The 21,863-nt window shown below is 44.1% G+C and overlaps 1 protein-coding gene across 7 annotated transcripts in view; it reads left to right on the top strand.

Moving 5' to 3' along the window:
* Positions 1-21,863, top strand: part of LOC122553883 (coiled-coil domain-containing protein 9-like) — a 284,191-nt gene that overhangs the window by 66,969 nt on the left and 195,359 nt on the right. For all 7 annotated transcript variants that reach the window (XM_043698346.1, XM_043698344.1, XM_043698343.1 and 4 more), the window contains 2 exons: positions 8,920-9,030; positions 9,690-9,794. In XM_043698346.1, the coding sequence (XP_043554281.1) occupies positions 9,729-9,794 (66 nt within the window). In that variant the 5' untranslated portion in view covers positions 8,920-9,030; positions 9,690-9,728. The remainder of the gene's footprint in view (positions 1-8,919; positions 9,031-9,689; positions 9,795-21,863) is intronic.

The following is a 21,863-nucleotide window of genomic DNA, read 5'->3' as shown; positions in this document are numbered from 1 at the left end:
TTAGTATAAATGCTGAAACTGGAGGGGGGAGGTGTGGGAGGAGAGATGTATCAACAATATGTGGAAATCGACCCCAGAGAGAGGGGAAAAAAAAGTTTGGCAGTCAAAGGAATAGGTTGTGGTCAGCCTTGGAGAATGAGTCGATGTTTTGGGGGACCATTAGTGGCTGATAATGAGTTGGTAGTGATAGCTGCCCATGTGACAACAAGGAGGTTTGGAAAAAAGTGCTCAGGCTCTAGAATTATTGAACTCTACATTGTGTCCTGAAGGCTGCAGAATTCCCAAGCAGAAAATGACATGTCCTTCCAGCTTGTGCTGAGCTGTGCTGGCACACTGATTAATTAAAGTGCAGGTAAATTGCTGCTTAATCTGAAAGGTATGTCTGGGGTCTTGGATAGCGAAGAGGGAGGCCAGGTGTTAACCTTCCATAGTTGTATGGGAAGGTGCTATGGAGGTTTGGGGAGCGTTTGGGAATGGAGAAGGAATGGATCAGGTTATCCCAGAGGAAATGGTCTCTCTGGAACACTGGAATGGGAGGGGAGGGGGAATGTGTATCCAGTGGTGGCATCCAACTGTGTATAGCGGAAATGGCGCCTGGATGTGGATGCTGATGGGATGGTAGATAAGGACAAGGGGGACCCTCTCACTGCTGTTGGAGGGAAGAGAGGGGATGAAGTCTGAAGTACAGGAGAAGGGTCAGACCTGGCTAAGGGCCCTTTCAAACACAATGGTGGGGAATCCTCAGTTGAGGAAGAAGGTGGACGTTTTGCCGAGAGGGCATTTTGCCGAGAGGTGCAAGGGAGGAGCGAAGGTGAGTCTAACTGTTTAAAATACTTACTTCAGGCGTCAGGGCCTCCATTTGCCGAGAGGTGCAAGGGAGGAGCGAAGGACTTCTGCAAAGTTTTTAAGTGGGTGAGATCTAAACCCGAGACCCTACACTGTAGGGCCTCCCTCCCGCCCACCTCCTCTAACCTTACTAAGAATCTGTAAACTAGGTAAGGTTTCAGGTTTCTTGTTTTCCTTCTCTTCCTTTTGTTTAATTTTGTGTGGGCTTTCAGAATAGTGGGACATGGATGTTAGGGCAGTTGCATGTACCTCCTGCAGAATGTGGCAGGTGAGAGACACTTCACATGTCTCTGCCGACTACATCTGTGGGAAGTGCACCCAACTCCAGCTCCTCGAAAACCGAGTGAGGGAACTGGAGCTGGATAAACTACAGATCATTCGGGAGGCTGAGGGGGAAATTGAGAGGATGTACGGGGAGGTGGTCACGCCCCAGACACAGGATAAGGACAGCTGGGTTACTGTCAGGGGGAGGAAAGGGAACCAACAGCCAGAGCAGGGATCCCCTGTGGCTGTTCCCCTCAGCAATAAGTTTACCGTTTTCGATACTGCTGCTGCTGGGTACAGCCTACCAGGGGAAAGTCATAGTTATCAAGTCTCTGGCACTGAGGCTCAGAAGGGAAGGGGAGGAAATAGAAAAGCGCTAGTGGTAGGGCACTCAATAGTTAGACAGATTGACTGGAGGTTTTGTGGTCAGGAATGGGACTCCCGGAAGATATCTTGCCTCCCCGGTGCCAGGGTCCGGGATGTCACCGATCGGGTTTACAAGATTCTGAAGGGGGAGGGGGAGCAGCCAGAAATCATGGTACATTTTGGCACCAATGATATAGCCAGGAAAGGGATTGAGGATCTGAAAAGTGACTGCAGAGAGTTAGGTTGGAAGCTGAAGAGCAGGACGAGTAGAGTACAGTAGTGATCTCAGGTTTGCTACCGGTGCCACGAGATAATGAGATGAGGAACAGTCAGCGAATGCAGCTTAACACTTGGCTGCGAGGCTGGTGCAGGAGGGAGGGCTTCAGATACCTAGACCATTGGGATCCCTTCTGGGGAAGGTGGGACCTGTACATGAAGGACAGGTTGCACCTGAACTGGAGGGGTACAAATGTCCTGGGAGGGAGATTTACTCGTGCGATTTGGGCGGATTTAAACTAGTTTGGCACTAGTTTTGCTTTAACTTTACCTCATAGTGCGGATGCTTTTGTAATGAAGATGCCTTATGTTTACTGTTGTTGAAGGACTGCAGGAAAAGCAGTTTATATTGTTTGTGGCTATTAAAAGAGACCTTTGAAAGTTCATTGTGATTTTTCTCAAGGCTACCTCGAAATCACAAGACTGATAATTACCTGTTTTGCTGTCGACTAGGGCTTCCCAAAGTGGAAGGGGGGGGACGAGGTCAGGATCCCGTTTTGGGTCGCAATTTTGGCATCATAAGTTCTGAGGCGGCAATGGCTGCTGTGGAACTTTGACTAAGATAAAACAGACATACAGCTATCCTCCAGCTCTAATTGTCCTTTCTAAGATGATGCAGCAGTTTTCAGGGCTCAAATTGAGGTCACAGTGGGAAAAAGATTTGGGGGAACATGATTGTCGACCATGCGAGATAATGTTTGACCAGCAATTGGCTTGAAGAGTCTCTTGTTTTAAGTAGTGAGATGGAGAGATGCCTGCAAAAGAAAAAGCCTAGTTTAAGGAAAGTTTGCTATGATCAAGCTGCTCCACTTCTACACCAGTTCAGGAAGAAACTTGTTCTCTTGAAAAAGTGATTATATCTCTGCAAGACTTCAGAGATGCTTGACCAGTGATGACCACAGGTGGCTGAACCTCAGAACAACAGATTCTAGAATATCCTATTCTGTATCCTTCTGCTTTCAAGAATAACCCATTGACAGTGTTTCTTTTAATAAAATGGAAATATGTTGCTTTTAGAAGTATGAAAATATAGCATATTTTCGCACTTCTAAAACGTATAATTCCATCTAACAAAACAATAAGTCCCATTAATAGTCAAAAGTAGAGCACAGATGGCTACACATAATCCTTTATCTTTTTTCAATAAATCATTTTCAATAAATACATTATGACAGTTATTAGCCTGTTAGGATAGATGGAACAAACCAAAACTCTTTACTACACAAGACAAAACCAAGGAGTGACCGTATTAAAAATGTGCAGGACTTTAGGCATGTATCCCCTATTTGGGAGTTCAAAATATGAAGGCATGAATATAGGTTAGACATAAATAAATAAGTACAGAAAAAATTTGAGAGATTGGTTAGAAATTTGCTACTGTTTGGAACAATTGAGGCAAATAATAGATGCACTTCAGGGGAATGTTACAAATGAATTGTGTGCTTTTCTCCTTATTCTTACTACCTAACCGGGAATCAGTTTAACTCCATTGGCTGGATTGTTGGTTTACAGAATAATGTGATGTTAGCAGCGTGGGTTCAACTTCCATCACCGGTTTGAGATTACCATGAAGGACTCTCCTTCTTAACTTCTTCCCTTGCCTGAGGTCTGGTGGTCCTCAGGTTAAAATCACCACCAGTCGCTTCTCTAATGAGAGAGTAACCCCTATGGTCTGATAAGACTATGGAGACACAACAACACCACCTAACCATAAGCAAATTATTATATAATCTTTCCTCTCTGTATTTAAACAGTGGAAGTATATTTCTAAATACTTCTGTCTCCACAACATACCCACTTGTTTCATGAACCTATGTATTTGTAGTATTGATAATTTTTCACAGGATTTTTTGGTCTGGAAGCTGGACTTCGTCTACAATTTTTGTTCTAACTTATTGGTCAATATTTAATTTTGAAAATACGATTGAATTCCTTATTGAAATACATTGTTAAATGCTTGCCATTGTGGTAGATTCTACCCAGGCCATAGTGACAAAGTAGGAAACTCTTATAATACGGCATCAGAATCATCAAGGACTGTTGCTACTTAAAGTTGACAAGGTATTGGAAGTGGATTGGATGCATCCAAAGATATTGAAGGAAGTGAGAGTAGAAGTTTCAGGAGCACTGGCCATAGTCTTCCTTACAGTCAAGAGGTACTGGAGAACTGGAAAATATTAGATATTGCACCCTTATTCACAAAGTTTGTAAGGAAAAGCTAAGTAAATCCAGATCAGTCGTGAGGAAGCTTGTAATATTCGGGATTTAATAATCCTATTGCAAAGGCTTTGCTAATCCAGAGCCAGAATGAATTTCTAAAGGTGTAATTGTGAATGACTAACTTGGCTCGGTTTTTCTGAACATCTAGTAGAAAGAATTGATGAGGCTAATACTGTTGATGTGGTGCTCATGAACTTTCAAAAGGAATTTAATAGATTATCAAATTATTGGCATGTGAGAAAGGTTGTAGGTTATGGAGTAAAAGAGATACTTACAATGTGGATCCAAAATTGACTGGGTGACAGGAAACAGTGAGAGTTAGTGGACATTTTTCTGTCTGGAGGAAGGTTTAGAGTGAAGTTCCCCAGGGTTGGCATTTGTCTTGATGTGTATTAATGATAAAGATTTTGATGTGCAGAGGACAATTTCAAAGTTTGCAAATGACATGAAACTTGAAGAATTGTAAATGTGAGAAGACAATTTATTTATAGAATGGACAGATATGTGACGGATGATGTTCACTGTGGAAAAGTGTAAGTTGTTGTATTTTGGTCAGAGAAAATTGAAAGACAGTATGAAATAAGTGAAAATGCAGGAACAGAGAGACTTGGGTATATATGTGCTCAGGTCAGTGAAGGTAGGAATACAGGTAGAGAGTAGAGAGTGTGATGCTGGAAAAGCACAGCAGGTCAGGCAGCATTGGAGGAGCAGGAGAATCGACGGTTTGGGCATAAGCCCTTCAGCAGGAATAAGGCTTGCGAGTCGGGGCTGAGAGATAAATGGGAGGGCGGTGGGGTTGGGGGAGGTAGCTGGGAATGTGATAGGTAGATGAAGGTAAGGGAGAAGGTGATGGGTCAGAGGTGATAGGTGATAGATGGGTCCAGAGGGCGGTGCCAAGTTGGAGGCTTGGGACTGGACTAATGTGGAGATGGGGGGAAATGAGGAAGCTGTTGAAATCCATATTTATCCCATGTGGTTGTAGGTCCCAAGACAGAATATGAGGCATTCCTCCTCCAGGTGTCAGGTAGTAACGGTTTGGCAGTAGAGGAGGCCCAGGACCTGCATGTCCTTGATCTGGTGGGAGGGGGGAGTTGAAGTGTTCAGCCATGGGGCAGTGGGGTTGGGGGGTGCAGTTGTCCCAGAGATGTTCTCTGAAACTATCCGCAAGAAAGCATCCTATATCCCCGATGTAGAGGAGACCACACCGAGTGCAACGTATGCAGTAGATGACATTGGTTGAGATGCAGGTGAATTTCTGATGGATGTGGAAGGATTACTTGGGGCCTTGGACGGAGGTGAGGAGAGTGGTTTGGCCGCAGATTTTGCACTTCCTCTGGTGGCAGGGGAAGGTGCCCAGGAGTGAGGTATGGGTTGGTGGGGGGTGTGGACCTGACCTGAGGAAGTCACAGAGGGAATAGTCTTTTCGGAACACTGATGGGAGTGGGGAGGGAAATATATCCAGTGGAGAAGATGCGCTGGAGGGTATCATCAACCACCTGGAAAGGGAAGTTGCGATCGTGGAAGAAGGAGGTCATCTGGGATTTTCTGAGGTTGAATTGGTCATCCTGGGAACAGATGCGGTGGAGGTGGAAGAATTGGGAATAAGGGATGGTGTTTTTACAGGAGGTATGGTGGGAGGAGGTGTAGTCTAGAGCTGTGGGAGTCGATGGGCTTGTAATATATGTCTGTGGTTAGTCAGTCGCCGGAGGCGGTGATGGACAGGTCCAGGAAGGGGAGGGAGGTTGCGGAGATGGTTGAACGTTTCTTCCGCCGCCTCCGTGCCTACTTTTTTAACCAAGACACCCACACACCCACCAAGGACCCCTTCTCCCACCTCCAACACACCCCATCCACCTGGACACGCTGTGCTGGCCTGCCACCCGGCCTCAATCTCTGCCTTTCAAACTGTTGCCGTGACATCGACTACTTCAACCTGTCCATCCTTCTTACCCACTCCAATCTCCCACCCTCACAACGCGCAGCCCTTCACTCCCTCCGCTCCAACCCCAATCTCATCATCAAACCCATGGACAAAGGGGGCACACTGACCTCTACACTGCTGAAGCCAGGCGCCAACTTGCAGACACCTCCTCCTACTGTCCCCTTGATCATGACCTCGCCTCCCATCACCAAACCATTATCTCCCAGACTATCCACAACCTCATCACCTCTGGGGATCTCCCATCCATAGCCTCCAACCTCATTGTCTGTGAATCCCGTACCACCCAGTTCTATTTCTTTCCTAAGATTCACAAATCTGACTGCCTTGGTCGAACCATTGTCTCAGCTTATGCCTGTCCCACCAAACTCATCTCTTCTGACCTCAACACCGTCCTGTCCCCCTTAGAACAGGAGCTCCTCACCTGCGTTTCTGACATCACCCATGCCCTTCACCTCCTCCAAGATTTTAGTTTCCCCAATGCCTCATCTTCACCATGGACATCCAGTCCCTGTACACATTGATCCACCACAATGAAGGTCTCCAAACCTTCTGTTTTTTCCTCTCACACCGCCCCAACCAGTACCCTTCCACCGACACCCTCATCCACCTGACTGAACTGGACTTCACCCTCAACAACTTCTCCTTCCAATCCTCCCACTTCCTCCAAACCAAAGGGGTAGCCATGGGCACCCACATGGACCCAGCTATGCCTGCCTGTTTGTCGGATAAGTGGAAAAATCCATCTTCCGCAGTTACACCGGCTCCACCCCCCCCCCACCTCTTCCTCTGGAGCATCGATGACTGTATTGGTGCCACCTCGTGCTCCCATGAGGAGGCTGAACAGTTCACCAACTTTACCAACAACTTCCACCCGACCTCGAATTCACCTGGACCATCTTGGCAACCTCCTTCCTCTTCCTGGACCTCTCCATCACCGTCTCTGCCGACCAACTAACCACAGACATATACTATAAGCCCATCAACCCCCACAGCTACCTAGACGACAACACCTCCCACCCTACCTCCTGTAAAAATGCCATCCCTTATTCCCAATTCCTCCGCCTCTGCTGCATCTGTTCCCAGGATGATCAATTCCACCTCAAAGTCCCAGATAGCCTCCTTCTTGCACAATCGCAACTTCCCTTCCCAAGTGGTTGACGATGCCCTCTACCGCATCCCCACCACTTTAAATACCATCCCTCCCAACGCAACAAGGACAGAACCTCCTCCCCCCCTCTCCCGGTCCTCACCTCACCCCATCAACCTCCACATACAATGCATCATCCTCCGCCAAATCCGCCACCTCCAAACGGACCCCACCACCAGAGTGGGGATTTCCCTCCCCACTCCTATCAGCGTTCCAAAAAGACCATTCTCTCGCGACTCCTTCATCAGGTCCATGACCTCCACCAGCCCACACCCCACTCCCAGCACCTTTCCCTGCCACCGCAGGAAGTGCAAATCTTCTGCCCACAGCACTCCCATCTTCTCTGTCCAAAGCCCCAAGGGATCCTTCCACATCTGTCAGAAATTCACCTGTACCTCTACCAATGTCACTGTTGCACCTGGTGTGGTCGCTTCCTCAGCAGAGAGACAGGGCGCCTTCTTGCGGATTGTTTCAGAGAATATCTCTGAGACAACCGGATCCACCAACCCCACTACCCGTGGCTGAAGACTTCAACTCCCCCTCCCACTCCGTCAAGAATACGCAAGTCCTTGGCCGCCTCCACCGCCAAACTGTTACCTCCTGACGCCTCATATGCTGCCGTGGGAGCCTGCAACCACATGGGATAAATGTGGATTTCAACAGCTTCTTCATTTCCCTTCCCCCCCACATTATTCCAGTCCCAAGCCTCCAACTCAGCACCACCCTCTGGACCTGTCCATCACTGCCCCTTCTGACCTATCACTTTCTCCCTCACCTTCATCCACCTATCGCTTTCCCAGCTACCCCCCCCAACCCCACCCCCCTCCCATATATCTCTCAGCTCCCACCAACAAGCCCTCACTCCTGATGAAGAGCTTATGCCTGAAATGTTGATTCTCCCGATCCTCGGATGCTGCCTGACCTGCTGTGTTTTTCCAGCACCACACTCTCGACTCTGATCTCCAGCATCTGCAGTCCTAATTTTCTCCATACAGGTAGAGAGATCAGTTAAAGCCAACAGTATGTTTTTCTTTCCCGATAGAACACAAAGGACAAGCACAAGATAATGATGTTGAACTTGTGTAAGCCTCCTACTATACACCTCAGTTGAAACGTTGTGCACAGTTATGGGTGCCATACAATAGGACAAATGTGAATGCATTGGATGCATTGAAGAGAGTGCAGGTTTGTAAGAATAATACCAGGGGTGGGAAACGTCAGTTATCTGGGCAGACTAGAAAAGATGAGAATGTTCTCATTGGAGAAAAGACGGATGAGAGTGATTTGATTGAAGTTTTTAAAGTCATGAGAGGTCTGAATATAGTAGGTAGGGAGAAACTGTTTCCACTTGAGAAAGGTTGAGAATCAGAGGACACGGATTTAAAGTGATTTTCATAAGAAGCAAATGTGATGTAAGAAAAAACCTTTTAAATGCAATGGCACCTGGAATGCACAGCTTTCAGGTGGGCAGGCAGGTTCAGTTGAGGCATTCAAGAGGATAGTAAATTAGTATTTGAATAGAAACAATGCTCAAGAATATGAAGGAATGGCACTAAATCATAACACTCATTTGAAAAGTTGGTACAGAGATGATGGGTCAAATGGCCTCCCCCACAATACAACACTTGTGTAATTCTGCAATAAAATTTGACTCATAATTGTGCTGGCATTTTGAAAGAGCAGACCCATTTTTTGGTGGTTTACTCTTCATTCTTATACCTCTGCAACTATTTTCTCCTTAAATATTTATCTAATTTTCTTTCAAAATTTGCACTGTACCTCCTAATGTTTTGAATTTTCTTCTGTATTAGTTAATTAGTGGATACTATTGACATACTTTGTACTCTTTCATTTCTAGGATACAGCAGTGGATGTAATTTTAAAGACCAAGGAGGAGAAAGATGCAGAACTGGATAAAAAGATAGAAGCATTACGGAAAAAGAATGAAGCACTTGTGAAAAGATATCAGGTGTGTTATTCATCATAAGGTTTTGCATCTTGAACATAGAAATAACTTCTTGCTTGCCTTTGCTTCCGACTATTGTGTTGCTTCTTTGCCTTTCTTGTGTGCCTCACGGCTTCCCTCCCCACTAACCTGCATCCTTGTTTTCTTTACTCCCTTGGACTGACAAAAGGATTAATGATAACTTTAATTTTTTTTTACAACATAAAGCATTCTTCTGTTTGAATTATAATTTGAACACCAAAGTATGCAGTTAAAAAGTAAAAGTTAGTTTGCCATTTTCCAGCTTTTAGGTGCAAACAGTATTGTAGTTTGTGCCATTTCGTATCTCTTTGTGCAGTCGCCGCGTTTGATATCAAAATAGAGGTTGTAGCTCAAGGCTAGCACATTTATTCAGAATGTTATGATCTCTGATTGTATTAACATTAACTTGTACTCTTTGTAGGAAAGTGAAAGTGCAAATGCAATTTCAACTTCTGGGCTATTGTTTAGTTTTGAAACTAGTGCACATCTGCTTATCCCTCCTTCTCTTAGCAATAAATTGGTCGTAATGCAGTTGACAAGTTGTCCTTCACTATATGGGTTGATATGGTAATCTAAAGTTAGCCTACATAAAGTTTTTAATTCTATTAAGTTCTGAAGGAATTGGGATTTGAACATTGCAGGAAATTGAAGAAGACAAGAAAAAGGCAGAACTGGAGGGAATGGCTGTTACCACTCGAAAGAACAGACCTGAAAATCTCACCATCACTATTACAAAAGCCCCGAATGTAAGTGTTTCCTAAAGATTCAGCATAATACTATTCTGGTATGATTTATGCCTTCATAATGAAGCCAAGAATTTTTTTTTCCCAGCCATCTGAATTTGTCTTGCTACTTTTGATGAAATTTCAAGTCCATTATAACTCTTCTTCAGAGAAATCTGCCAGATATTAAGAGTTTATCCATGCTCTATAACTAATTTTGTTCCTGTTTTTAAAAAAAACTGTAATAACTCTTGCTGTTCATTTTTAAATTCATACCTAACTTCTCTCATACTCTAATTTTTCCATCTTTTCATCATTCTCTTCTGTTTTCTAAATTCTGACCAATGATCTGACCTGTCACTCATCTTCACACTCATCTTGTTATCACTATTTTATTATGCTTTTCCTTATTTCAGTTAACCAAAGATAGTGGGTCTTTTTTTAAATAGTGGGAGTGTACTTACTCTGTGCATTCTGAAATAGCTCTTTAAATGTCTGCCACCATGCCTCCATTACTCAATCTCCTAGCTAGCCCAGAATATTTCAGCGAGTACAGCTTTCATACCCACATAAATTTACAATGTTAGTCTTAGTTGTCTCCTTTTCAAACTGGATGTAAAATTCAATCATATTGTAGTCACTCTACCTCAGAGTGCTTTAACACTTGAGGTCATTAATAAATCCTATCAAATTACACAATAATGTATCTAATATCTGTTTCCAGGTTGGTTTCAAATCAAGTTGCTGTAAGAAACTATCTTGGACGCATTCGATGCGCTTCTCATCCAGGCAACCACTGCCAGTCTGATTTTTATGATTTATGTGTACTTTAAAGTTGGCCAGGATTGTTTCTGTCCCATTATTACAATAATTTGTTGTCACTATTTGTCATTGCACACTTTATTCCATATTGTGGTTACTGCTTGGCTTATAGACCACTTTCCTTTTCCCTAGATTTCTTTCCTATACTATTCCTTCTCTTCGCCCAATTTTATTGTGTTCTGGCATCTTAAATTAAGGTAATCTCTAAATATCACACAAATCCCATGCTTAATTAATAATGCTATCTCTTCATCTCTACCGAGCTCGCTATTTTGCTTTAATGTTATGTTCTGCCCAATATTCAAGACTGAATCTTTGGTGATCTTGAAGCCAGCTCTCCTTAAAAGCAACCAGATAATTTTGTATGTTGAACACAAAACAAATTGTTTTTTTTTCTCTCTTGCTTTCTCGCTCTCTTTTCCCCATTCCACCCTCCATACACACATGCATATACTTACACATGCACATACACAACACCATCATCACTATATCTGTCTGAAGAGAACAAGCAATTCCAATTCAACAAAGAAGAAGGTGCCAAATCTGGTCCTGGGGATGAGGAAGAACGAATAGACTATGCTTCAGAGAGAGTACAATTGTCAAAGTGATCATGATATTTTCAGACTTAGAATAGTTATGGATTAAGACAATGATCAGAGCATTCCTGAAGAAGGGTTTATGCCTGAAACGCTGATTTTCCTGCTCCTTGGATGCTGACTGACCTGCTGCGCTTTTCCAGCAACACATTTTTCAGCTCTGATCTCCAGCATCTGCAGTCCTCACTTTCTCCTTAAGACAATGATCAGTTGAGCATAGAAAGGCTGATTTCAGTGAGGTGAAAAAAATCTGCTTTAAATAGTTTGAAATGAAAAACTGGCAAAATAGAAACTGAACAACGGAAGTGCTTTAAGGGCAACTTCTTAAGGACGTGGAGCATATTCTGAAGAATTGGAAAAGAAGAGCATCAAGATTGTTTACTTGCACAGCTGTTGATGCTTTGCATGACAGCAATTCGTATTTTGTGTTAGACTGACAAGTATTGATTCTAGACTTCTAAGTTAAAAGCCTACTGTAGCATTCCTCTGTAGCACTGTAGCATCCCTCTTTTAGAGGTCAGTTTCTTGGAGCTCAGTTTGGTAGTGTTTTATCAGTCAGTATCATGGTCTTCCATTTTTGGACGTCCGTATAAATTAAATTTTAATTTAATATTCAGTGTCTCAGGAGATCAGATGTCAGTGCATTGATACCCTGGCAAGTCAGCAGGATTCCTTCGCTTGTGCATCTTGTTCTTTGTGGAAATTTCAGGACTCCTCTTAGGTAGCCACGTGTCCAAGAAATATCATCATTTCTTAAGCTCACATCGATGTACCATTTTTGGTGAAGACATTTCCATGAAAATTGTATTGGTTGTGCATCGTTGTCTGCTGGGCGCCAGGTTACATTTGAAAAGAGGAGCAGCTGAAATTCTTTATAGAGAACCCTTGATTATCCAGCATTTGATTAACCGAATTTCGGATAAACTGAACAAGATTGCAAGGTCCCGATGCACCAGCTATGTTATCCGGTATCGATTATCCGGCATTCGATTAACCGAATGAAATACTCTCCGCTGGTGTCGTTCGGATAATCAAGGTTCCTCAGTATAAGGAAGGCAGAGAGATTTTGTTTTGGGGGTCTTGTGGTGCAGTGTATTGTCCTTACCTCTGAGCCAGTAGACCTGGTTCAAGTCCCACCTGCACCAGTGGTATGTAATAATGTCTTAGAACAGGTTGGTTAGAAAAAAAGGATTCTGTGTTAGGGTGACTGTTGTGGTGCAGTGGCAATGTCCCTACCTTTGAGCCAGGAGGCCAAGTTCAAGTCCCATCAGATCCAGATGTGTAATAAATCTCAGAACAGATTGATTAGAAAGTTTTGACATCCATTTGCCTATGGATAAAATATAATTTAAGGACTTTTGTGGAGCAGTGGTTGTGCCTCTACCCTTAAGCCAATAGGCCTGGGTTCAGGTCCCACCTGCTCAAGAGACCATAAGATATAGGAGCAGAATGAGGCCATTCAGCCCATCAAGCCTGCACTGCCACTCGATTATGGCTGATAATGTTGCTCAACCCTTTTCTCCTGTGTTTTCCCTATTATCGATCCTCTTAATAATTAAGAACATATCTACTTTAAATACACTCGGTGTCTTGGCCACCGCTGCAATGAGGAGGAACCTGTGTGGGAGAGCTCACAGCACAGGAACAGATAAGTATCTAGCTTTTACTTGTAACCTTGCTGTAAGTCTACAGTAGTGAGTAGCGTGGGTTCTTTCTTGATTATGTTTTATTGAGATCATTAAGATGATCTTAGAGTCATTAGATGTACAGCACGGAAACAGATCCTTTGGTTCAACTCGTCCATGCCGATCAGGTATCCTCACCTAATCTAGTCCCATTTGCCAGCACTTGGCACTTATCCCTCTCAACACTTCCTATTCATATACCCATGCAAATGCCTTTTAAATGTTCTAATTCTACCAGTCTCCACCACTTCCTCTGGCAGCTCATTCCATAGAGGTAAAAACAATGACTGCAGATGCTGGAAACCAGATTCTGGATTAGTGGTGCTGGAAGAGCACAGCAGTTCAGGCAGCATCCAAGGAGCTTCGAAATCGATGTTTCGGGCAAAAGCCCTTCATCAGGAATAAAGGCAGTGTGCCTGAAGCATGGAGAGATAAGCTAGAGGAGGATGGGGGTGGGGAGAAAGTACCATAGAGTACAATGGGTGAGTGGGGGAGGGGATGAAGGTGATAGGTCAGGGAGGAGAGGGTGGAGTGGATAGGTGGAAAAGGAGATAGGCAGGTAGGACAAGTCCAGACAAGTCATGGGGACAGTGCTGAGCTGGAAGTTTAGGACTAGGGTAAGGTGGGTGAAGGGGAAATGAGGAAACTGTTGAAGTCCACATTGATGCCCTGGGGTTGAAGTGTTCTGAAGCGGAAGATGAGGCGTTCTTTCTCCAGGCGTCTGGTGGTGAGGGAGCGGCGGTGAAGGAGGCCCAGGACCTCCATGTCCTCGGCAGAGTGGGAGGGGGAGTTGAAATGTTGGGCCACGGGGCGGTGTGGTTGATTGGTGCGGGTGTCCCGGAGATGTTCCCTAAAGCGCTCTGCTAGGAGGCGCCCAGTCTCCCCAATGTAGAGGAGACCGCATCGGGAGCAACGATACTTAAATGATATTGTTGGATGTGCAAGTAAAACTTTGATGGATGTGGAAGGCTCCTTTAGGGCCTTGGATAGAGGTGAGGGAGGAGGTGTGGGCACAGGTTTTACAGTTTCTGCGGTGGCAGGGGAAAGTGCCAGGATGGGAGGGTGGGTTGTAGGGAGGCGTGGACCTGACCAGGTAGTCACGGAGGGAACAGTCTTTGCGGAGGGCGGAAAGGGGTGGGGAGGGAAATATATCCCTGGTGGTGGGGTCTGTTTGGAGGTGGCGGAAATGTCGGCGGATTATTTGGTTTATGCGCAGGTTGGTAGGGTGTAAGTTGAGCACCAAGCGCGTTCTGTCCTTGTTACGGCTGGAGGGGTGGGGCCTGAGGGCGGAGGTACAGGATGTAGACGAGATGCGTGGGAAGGGAAATTGTGGTCTCTAAAGAAGGAGGCCATCTGGTGTGTTCTGTGGTGGAACTGGTCCTCCAGGGAGCAGATCCGGCGGAGGCGGAGGAATTGGGAATATGGGATGGCATTTTTGCAAGAGGTTTTGCAAGAGGTAGGGTGGGAAGCTCGTTCCATACACACACCAACCTCCTCGTGAAAACGTTGCCCCTTAGGTCCCTTTTAAATCTTTCCCCTCTTACTCTAAACCTATGACCTCTAGTTCTGGACTCACCACCCCAGGGAAAGGACCATGTCTGTTTATCCTGTCCATGCCCCTCATTATTTTATAAACATCTATGAGGTCACCCCTCAGCCTTCGAAGCTCCAGGGGAAACAGCCCAGTCTTTCAGCCTCTCACTATAGCTCAAATCCTCCAACCCTGTCAACATCCTTCTCCTTCCTGAGACTCTAAAGTACTTTTTCTCTCTTAATATTCCAGATGCATCACTCAAGGAGGCACTTAGCCATATCCCTCTATAACAACCCTTAAACCCCCGAGAACAAGAACCCTACTGACAACGCGCCGCATGTAAATAAATGGAGACTCATGGAATCTAAAAAATACACGCACTAAAACTGTGTTAACAAAACTTCCAAAAACCACCTCAACTAAAAGCCAACAAACTATATCAGTTACAACATACAAAACACACTTGATGGGAGACTCTGCCCCTTGCCCACAGGGGGTGCTTACACCACCTGCATACACCTCTATACCTCCTCCAAGTTTGAGCCGTGCCCCAAACTCGGGCGAAGGATTCACCCATCCCAACTCAATATTGACTTCCATTATCACTGGGAAGAAAAAAAAACACTTTTCTGTAATAAAAATAATGAAGAGAAAGGAGAAGTACATGAGGTAGTGGAAAAATAAAGGGAAAAGAAAAGAGAACCATTATTGTCCATGTCTTTTGGACCATCCAGTCTATTTCAAAGTGTCCAGAAAGTACTTCACATTTTCTAAGGAGTCAAATACATGCACGGACCCTTTGTGGTTAAAACTGAGCACCGCCAGGTACCTGATGGAATATTGAATATCCAGATCCCCCTCAGACTCTTCTTCACTTCACCAAAGGACTTCCTCTTTTGGATCACAGCCGCAGCAAAGTCCTGAAAAAATATAATCTTTGATCCTTTATAAATCAGGGCCTGAAGATCCTTTCCCATCGATCTGGAGCCTTCCATTACTTTTTGTTTGTCCCTATAGGACTGGAATTGCACTTGGACCAGGCGGGAGCGCAGTCCGAACCAGGTCTGCGCGCTGCCACCCGGTGAGCTCTCTCAATCCGCATCCGGCCTGCCTCGGGCTCACAGCCCAGAAATTGAGGCAGCCATTCTTCAAAAAACTGGCTGACTGCTTGTCATCCTATTGCTTCGGCAGCCCGACTACCCAGATGCTTTTTCTTTGACCTCAATTCTTGAGGACGTCAACCTGTTCTACAAAGGCCCGTACCTGCAGGGCCTGGCTATGTCTCGTTGAGGACTCGACCGTGGTCTTTGAAGTCCCCGCTTAATGGTAAGGTCCTGGGAGTGTTGCTGAACAAAGAGACCTTAGAATGGAGGTTCATAGTTCCTTGAAAGTGCAGTCGCAGGTAGATAGGGATAGTGAAGAAGGCGTTTGGAATGCTTTTCTTTATTGGTCAGAGTATTGAGTATAGGAATCGTTGCAGCTGTACAGGATATTGGTTAGGCCACTTTTAGAATATTGCGTGCAGTTCTAGTCTCCTTCCTATCGGAAAGATGTTGTGAAACTTGAAAGGGTTCAGAAAAGATTTACAAGGATGTTGCCAGGTTTAGAGGATTTGAGCTATATGGAGAGGCTGAATAGGCTGAGGTTGTTTTCCCTGGAACTTTGGAGGCTGAGGGGTGACCTTATAGAGGTTTATAAAATCTTAAGAGGCATGGATAGGATAAATAGACAAGGTCTTTTCCCTGGGGTGGGGAGTCCAGAACTAGAGGACGTAAGTTTAGGGTGAGAGGGGAAAAATTTAAAAGGGACCTAAGGGGGAACTTTTCATGCAGAGGGTGGTACGTGTATGGAATGAACTGCCAGAGGGTGGTAGAGCCTGGTGCAATTACAACATTTAAAAGACATCTGGATGAGTGTATGAATAGGAAGGAAGGGTTTAGAGGGCTGTGGGTCAAGTGCTGGCAAATGGGACTAGATTAGGTTAGGATATCAGGTTGGCATGGACAAGTTGAACCAAAAGGTCTGTTTCCATGCTGTATATCTCTATGACTCTATTAACCATCCTTTGGTTAACGACATTCCTCCTCCTCTCAATTCTAAATGGTCTTCCTCCCTTCACTGTGTTCCCTTGGTTCCTAGTCTCTCCTACTAGTGGAAACATTTTCTCGTCCATTCTTTCCAAGCATTTCAGCATGAGAAGTGAGTGATGATATCTCTGAAGAGATCGACCTTTTTTTGAAACAAAAAAGGGTTTTATGTTATTGTTGATGTTAGACGTGCTGAGTAAACAGCCAAGCCGATTTGCAAGATCTATCATGGAGTATTTACCGTAAATGTAGAAGATTGGGGCAGGTGTGTGCCATTCAACCCCTCAAGCCCACTCTTGCATTCATTATAATCATGTTTGATTATCGAAGTCCGTACCCTAACGTCATCCTCTCACCAGGTCCTATAATCTCTTTGGCCACAACCGCTATTATCTGCCTGCTTCTTGAATGTTTTGGCCTCAACCACTTTTTCAGGTGGTGAATTCCACAAGTTCTCTAGTCTCTGGGTGAAAAGATTTCTCCTCATCTCAGTCCTGAAAGGTTTACCCCTTATCCTTAAATTATTATTCCTGTATCTGGACACCCTGATCATTAGGAACATCCTTCCTGCATCTAACCTGCTAGAATTTTATAAGTTTCTATAAGATCATCCCTTGTTCTTTTAAACTCTGGTGAATATAATCCTAACTAATTTAATCTCTCCTCATACGTTAGTCTTGCCATCCCAAGAATCAATCTGATAAACCTTCACTGCCATGCCTCTATTGCCCGGACATCCTTTCTCAGATAAAAAAGACCAAAACTTAGCCTGCTTGGCACACCTTCCTCAATCCTGAAGAAGGGCTTATGCCCAAAACGTCGATTCTGCTGCTCCTTGGATGTTGCCTGATCTGCTGCGCTTTTCCAGCAACACATTTTTCAGCTCTGACCTCCAGCATCTGCAGTCATCACTTTCTCCCAATATTGAATATTCCCCTCTGTCAATTGACAGTCATTCCCATCATAATCTTATTTCCTGTTTTTTCTACCAAAATGGATAACCTACATTCATCCATATTCATCAGCCAAGCATTTACCTATTCAGCTGACCTGCATCCTCCTCACAGCTCACCTTTCCACCCCGCTTTGTGTCATCTGCACATTTTGTGGTATTATGTTTAGTTTACTTGACTAAATTTTTACTATATATACCATTGTGAATAGCTGGAGTCGGAGTACCAAACTCTGCAGGACCCAACTAGTCACTGCCTGCCATTCAGAAAAAGACAACGTTTTCTTACCTTGTTTCCTGTCTGCTAACCAATTTTCTATCCATCTCAACTTAGTACCCTCAATACCACACACTTTAATTTTACGTATTAATCACTATGTGGGACATTGTCGGAAATCTTCTGAAAATCCAGTGTTACAACACTGGGTAAACCCCTCTGCTAATTTAAACCTGACACACTGAGAAGCTCATCTCATGCTATAATCTGTTAAATTTCAAGAGGCAAAGCACCATCCCAGAGGTCGGTATTTAAAGTAAAAATTAGCTATTTTATTCTTCAAGTCCAACAGAGAATATTAAAACCAACAACTGTTTACAACTCCTTTCTCTTAAAACTATTTCTTACCTCCCCACTCTGCAATACTGATCCGATTAAAAACCCTGATTAAGATTTTCAAAAAAAAATTCAAATTTCAAAACCAGCCAGCTGTCGAATCTTTGAGTACAGGAGTTGGGAGGTCATGTTGCAGCTGTACAGGACTTTGGTTAGGCCACTGTTGGAATATTGCGTGCATTTCTGGTCTCCTTCCTATTGGAAAGATGTTGTGAAACTTGAAAGGGTTCAGAAAAGATTTAGAAGGTGTTGCCAGGGTTGGAGGATTTGAATTATAGGGAGAGCTTGAATAGGCTGGGGCTGTTTTTCCTGGAGCGTCGGAGGCTGAGGGGTGACCTTATAGAGGTTTCTGAAATCATGAGGGGCATGGATAGGATTAATAGACAGTCTTTTCCATGGGGCAGGGGAATCCAGAAGTAGAGGGCATAGCTTTAGGGTGAGAGGGGAAAGATATGAAAGAGACCTAAGGGGCAACTTTTTCACGCAGAGGGTAGTATGTGTATGGAATGAGCTGCCAGAGGAAGTGGTGGAGGCTAGTACAATTGCAATATTTAAAAGGCATCTGGATGGGTATATGAATAAGAAGGGTTTGAAGGGATATGGACTAGGTGCTGGCAGGTGGGACTAGATTGGGTTGGGATACCTGGTCAGCATGGACAAGTTGGACCGAAGGGTCTGTTTCCATGCTATGCATCTCTAAAACCTGACTCTAGATTTTCCTCTGTCATCTTTTCTTTAGTATTCTGCTTCACAGGTCTTTCATATGAACAGGTACCTTTCAGAGAGCTATCCAGCTAGCAGTCTGTAGTTGTTGATTTTATTGGCAGTTCTCCCCCTAACTGTTCAAAATGTCTCGGTTTATACCCCAAAACATTGGATCGTTTCATTGATTTATTGTCAAAGTACTAAATTCAAATTTGATTGGATTTTGGTATATGGGAGCATTTTAAAAACTGATTGAACGAGTTTGAATGTGTTTTATATCATTGCAACTCTTGCACCATTGGTTTCATGGTCGAATGTTACATTTTAAATTCTTTCAGTACACTTTGTGCCAGCCAGAAATTTCAGCTCCCTTAAAAGTACAGTCTACGTCTACAACTTCATAACACTAATAAATCACATCTACTAGCTCCCTTTATCTTGACGATTTCCAGTTGATTTAGATTAGATTAGATTACTTACAGTATGGAAACAGGCCCTTCGGCCCAACAAGTCCACACCGCCCCGCCGAAGCGCAACCCACCCATACCCCTACATCTACCCCTTACCCAACACTACGGGCAATTTAGCATGGCCAATTCACCTGACCTGCACATCTTTAGACTGTGGGAGGAAACCAGAGCATCCGGAGGAAACCCATGCAGACACGGGGAGAACGTGCAAACTCCACACAGTCAGTCGCCTGAGGTAGGAATTGAACCCAGGTCTCTGGCGCTGTGAGGCAGCAGTGCTAACCACTGTGCCACCGTACCACCCACTTTGTCAGGCACAATTTCCCCTTTGTGAATCTATGCACACTGTGTCTGATTCTACCACTGTTTTGTAAGTGCGCTGCTGTAAAGTCCTTGATAATGGACTCCAGCATCTTCCCTGCTATTAATGTCATGCTCACTTCTCCGTAAATCGAGTTTCTATCTCCTTTTTAAATTGTGTGGATATATTAGCTAACCTCCAATTTGTAAAAATTGTTCGAGTCTAAAAAATCTTGAAAATGACCACCAACGTATCGAAGTACATTTCCTTAAATACTCTGAGATGTGGATTATTAAGTCCTGGGAATTTATCAGCCTTTAATCTATCAATTTCCACAATATCCTTTCTTTACTAATGCAGATTTGCTTCAGTTCATACCTCTCGTTAAGCCCTGTGTTCTCCATCATTCATGTACTGCGCATTGGTACAGTTTATTATCAACTGCAACATGCCTTTTACTGCGACATGCTTGCAGCATGGATAGTTACTTGGGACTTCGATGTTGTGGCCATTTCGGAGACATGGATTAGAGCAGGGTGAGGAGTGGATGTTGCAGGTTCCAGGATATAGATCTTTCATTAAAAACAGGCAAGGCGGTAAAAGAGGGGGAGGCGTAGTCAAAGATAGTATAACGGTGGATGAGAGAGGTTTTGATGAGGACTCGTTTACTGAGGTAGTGTGGGCTGAGGTTATAAACAGGAGAGAGGTCACACTGCTTGGAGATTTTTTATAGGCCTCCGCAGAGTTCCAGGGAGGTGGAAGAGAGAATTAGCAAAATTATTCTGAGTAGGAGTGAAAGGAACAGGGTGGCCATTATGGGGGACTTTAACTTCCCCAGCATTGACTGGAAATGTTATAGCTGTAGTATGTCAGATGGATCAGTTTTTGTCCAATGTGTACGGGAGGTTTTCCTGACACAGTATGTCAAAGGGCCAACAAGAGGTGAGGCCACACTGGATCTGGTGCTTGGTAATGAACTAGGCCAGGTGTTTGATTTAGTTGTAGGTGAGCACTTTTGAGAGAGTGACCATAATTTAGTTACATTTAGTTTAGCGAGGGAAAGAGATGCCACAGGTCAAGAGTTATTGATGGGGCAAGGGCAATTATAATGCGATTAGGCAAGAATTAGGATGCATAGAATGGGGTAGCAAAATGCAGGGGTTGCAGACAGTCGAAATGTGGAGCTGGTTTAAGGAACAGATATTGCGTGTCCTTGATAGGTATGTCCCTGTCAGGCAGGGAGGAAGTGATAAGGTAAGGGAACTGTGGTTTACTACAGAAATTGCATCTCTTGTTAAGAAGAAGGAGGCTTATGTATTGATGAGGCAAGATGGTACAGATGAGGCGATGGAGAGTTACAGATCAGCTAGGATGGATTTAAAAAGAGAGTTAAGAAGAGCAAAGAGAGGACACGAGCAGTCTTTAGCAAATAGAATAAAGGAGAACCCTAAAGCTTTCTAAAGGTATGTGAGGAATAAAAGGATGATTAGGGTAGGAATAGGGCCAGTCAAAGACAGAAGTGGGAAGTTGAGTGTGGATCCTATAGACATCGGAGAGGTGTTCACTCAGGTAAAGGAGAATATTGTAGAGGAGAAGATTGAGATATGAGATATTAGATTAGAAAGGATCGAAGTTAGTTACGCACAGGTGTTATCAATTCTAGAAGGAATGAAAGTAGACAAGTCCCCTGGGCCGGATGGTATTTATCCAAGGATTCCCTTGGAAGCTAAGGAGGATATAGCAGAGCCTTTGGCTTTGATATTCCAGTCATCATTGTCTACAGGTTTAGTACCTGAGGACTGGAGGATTGCAAATGTTGTGCCCTTGTTCAAGAATGACAGCAGAGATGACCCAGGTAATTATAAGCCTTACTTCTGTTATAGGAAAGGTTTTGGAAAGGATTATAAGAGATACGATTTATAATCATCTAACAAGGAACAATTTGATTTCAGATAGTCAACATGGTTTCGTCAAGGGCAGGTCGTGTCTCACAAACGTCATTGAGTTTTTTTGAGAAGGTGACCAAGCATGTAGATGAGGGTAGGACAGTTGACATGGTATACATGTACTTCAGTAAAGCCTTTGATAAGGTTCCACATGGTAGGCTGATGGGGAAAATGCAGAGGCATGGAATTGAGGGTGATTTTGCAGTTTGGATTAGAAACTGGCTTTCTGAAAGAAGGCAGCGAGTGGTTGTTGATGGAAAATATTCAGTCTGGAGTCCAGTTACTAGTGGTGTGCCATAAGGATCTGTTTTGGGACCACTGCTGTTTGTCATTTTTATAAATGACTTAGACGTAGGCATAGTAAATTTGCAGACAACATTAA

This window comes from Chiloscyllium plagiosum, chromosome 10 (genome assembly GCF_004010195.1).
Source record: "Chiloscyllium plagiosum isolate BGI_BamShark_2017 chromosome 10, ASM401019v2, whole genome shotgun sequence".
Lineage (NCBI taxonomy): Eukaryota > Metazoa > Chordata > Chondrichthyes > Orectolobiformes > Hemiscylliidae > Chiloscyllium > Chiloscyllium plagiosum.
Note: the sequence above shows the minus strand (reverse complement) of the source record. Positions and strands in the feature narration are given on the sequence as shown.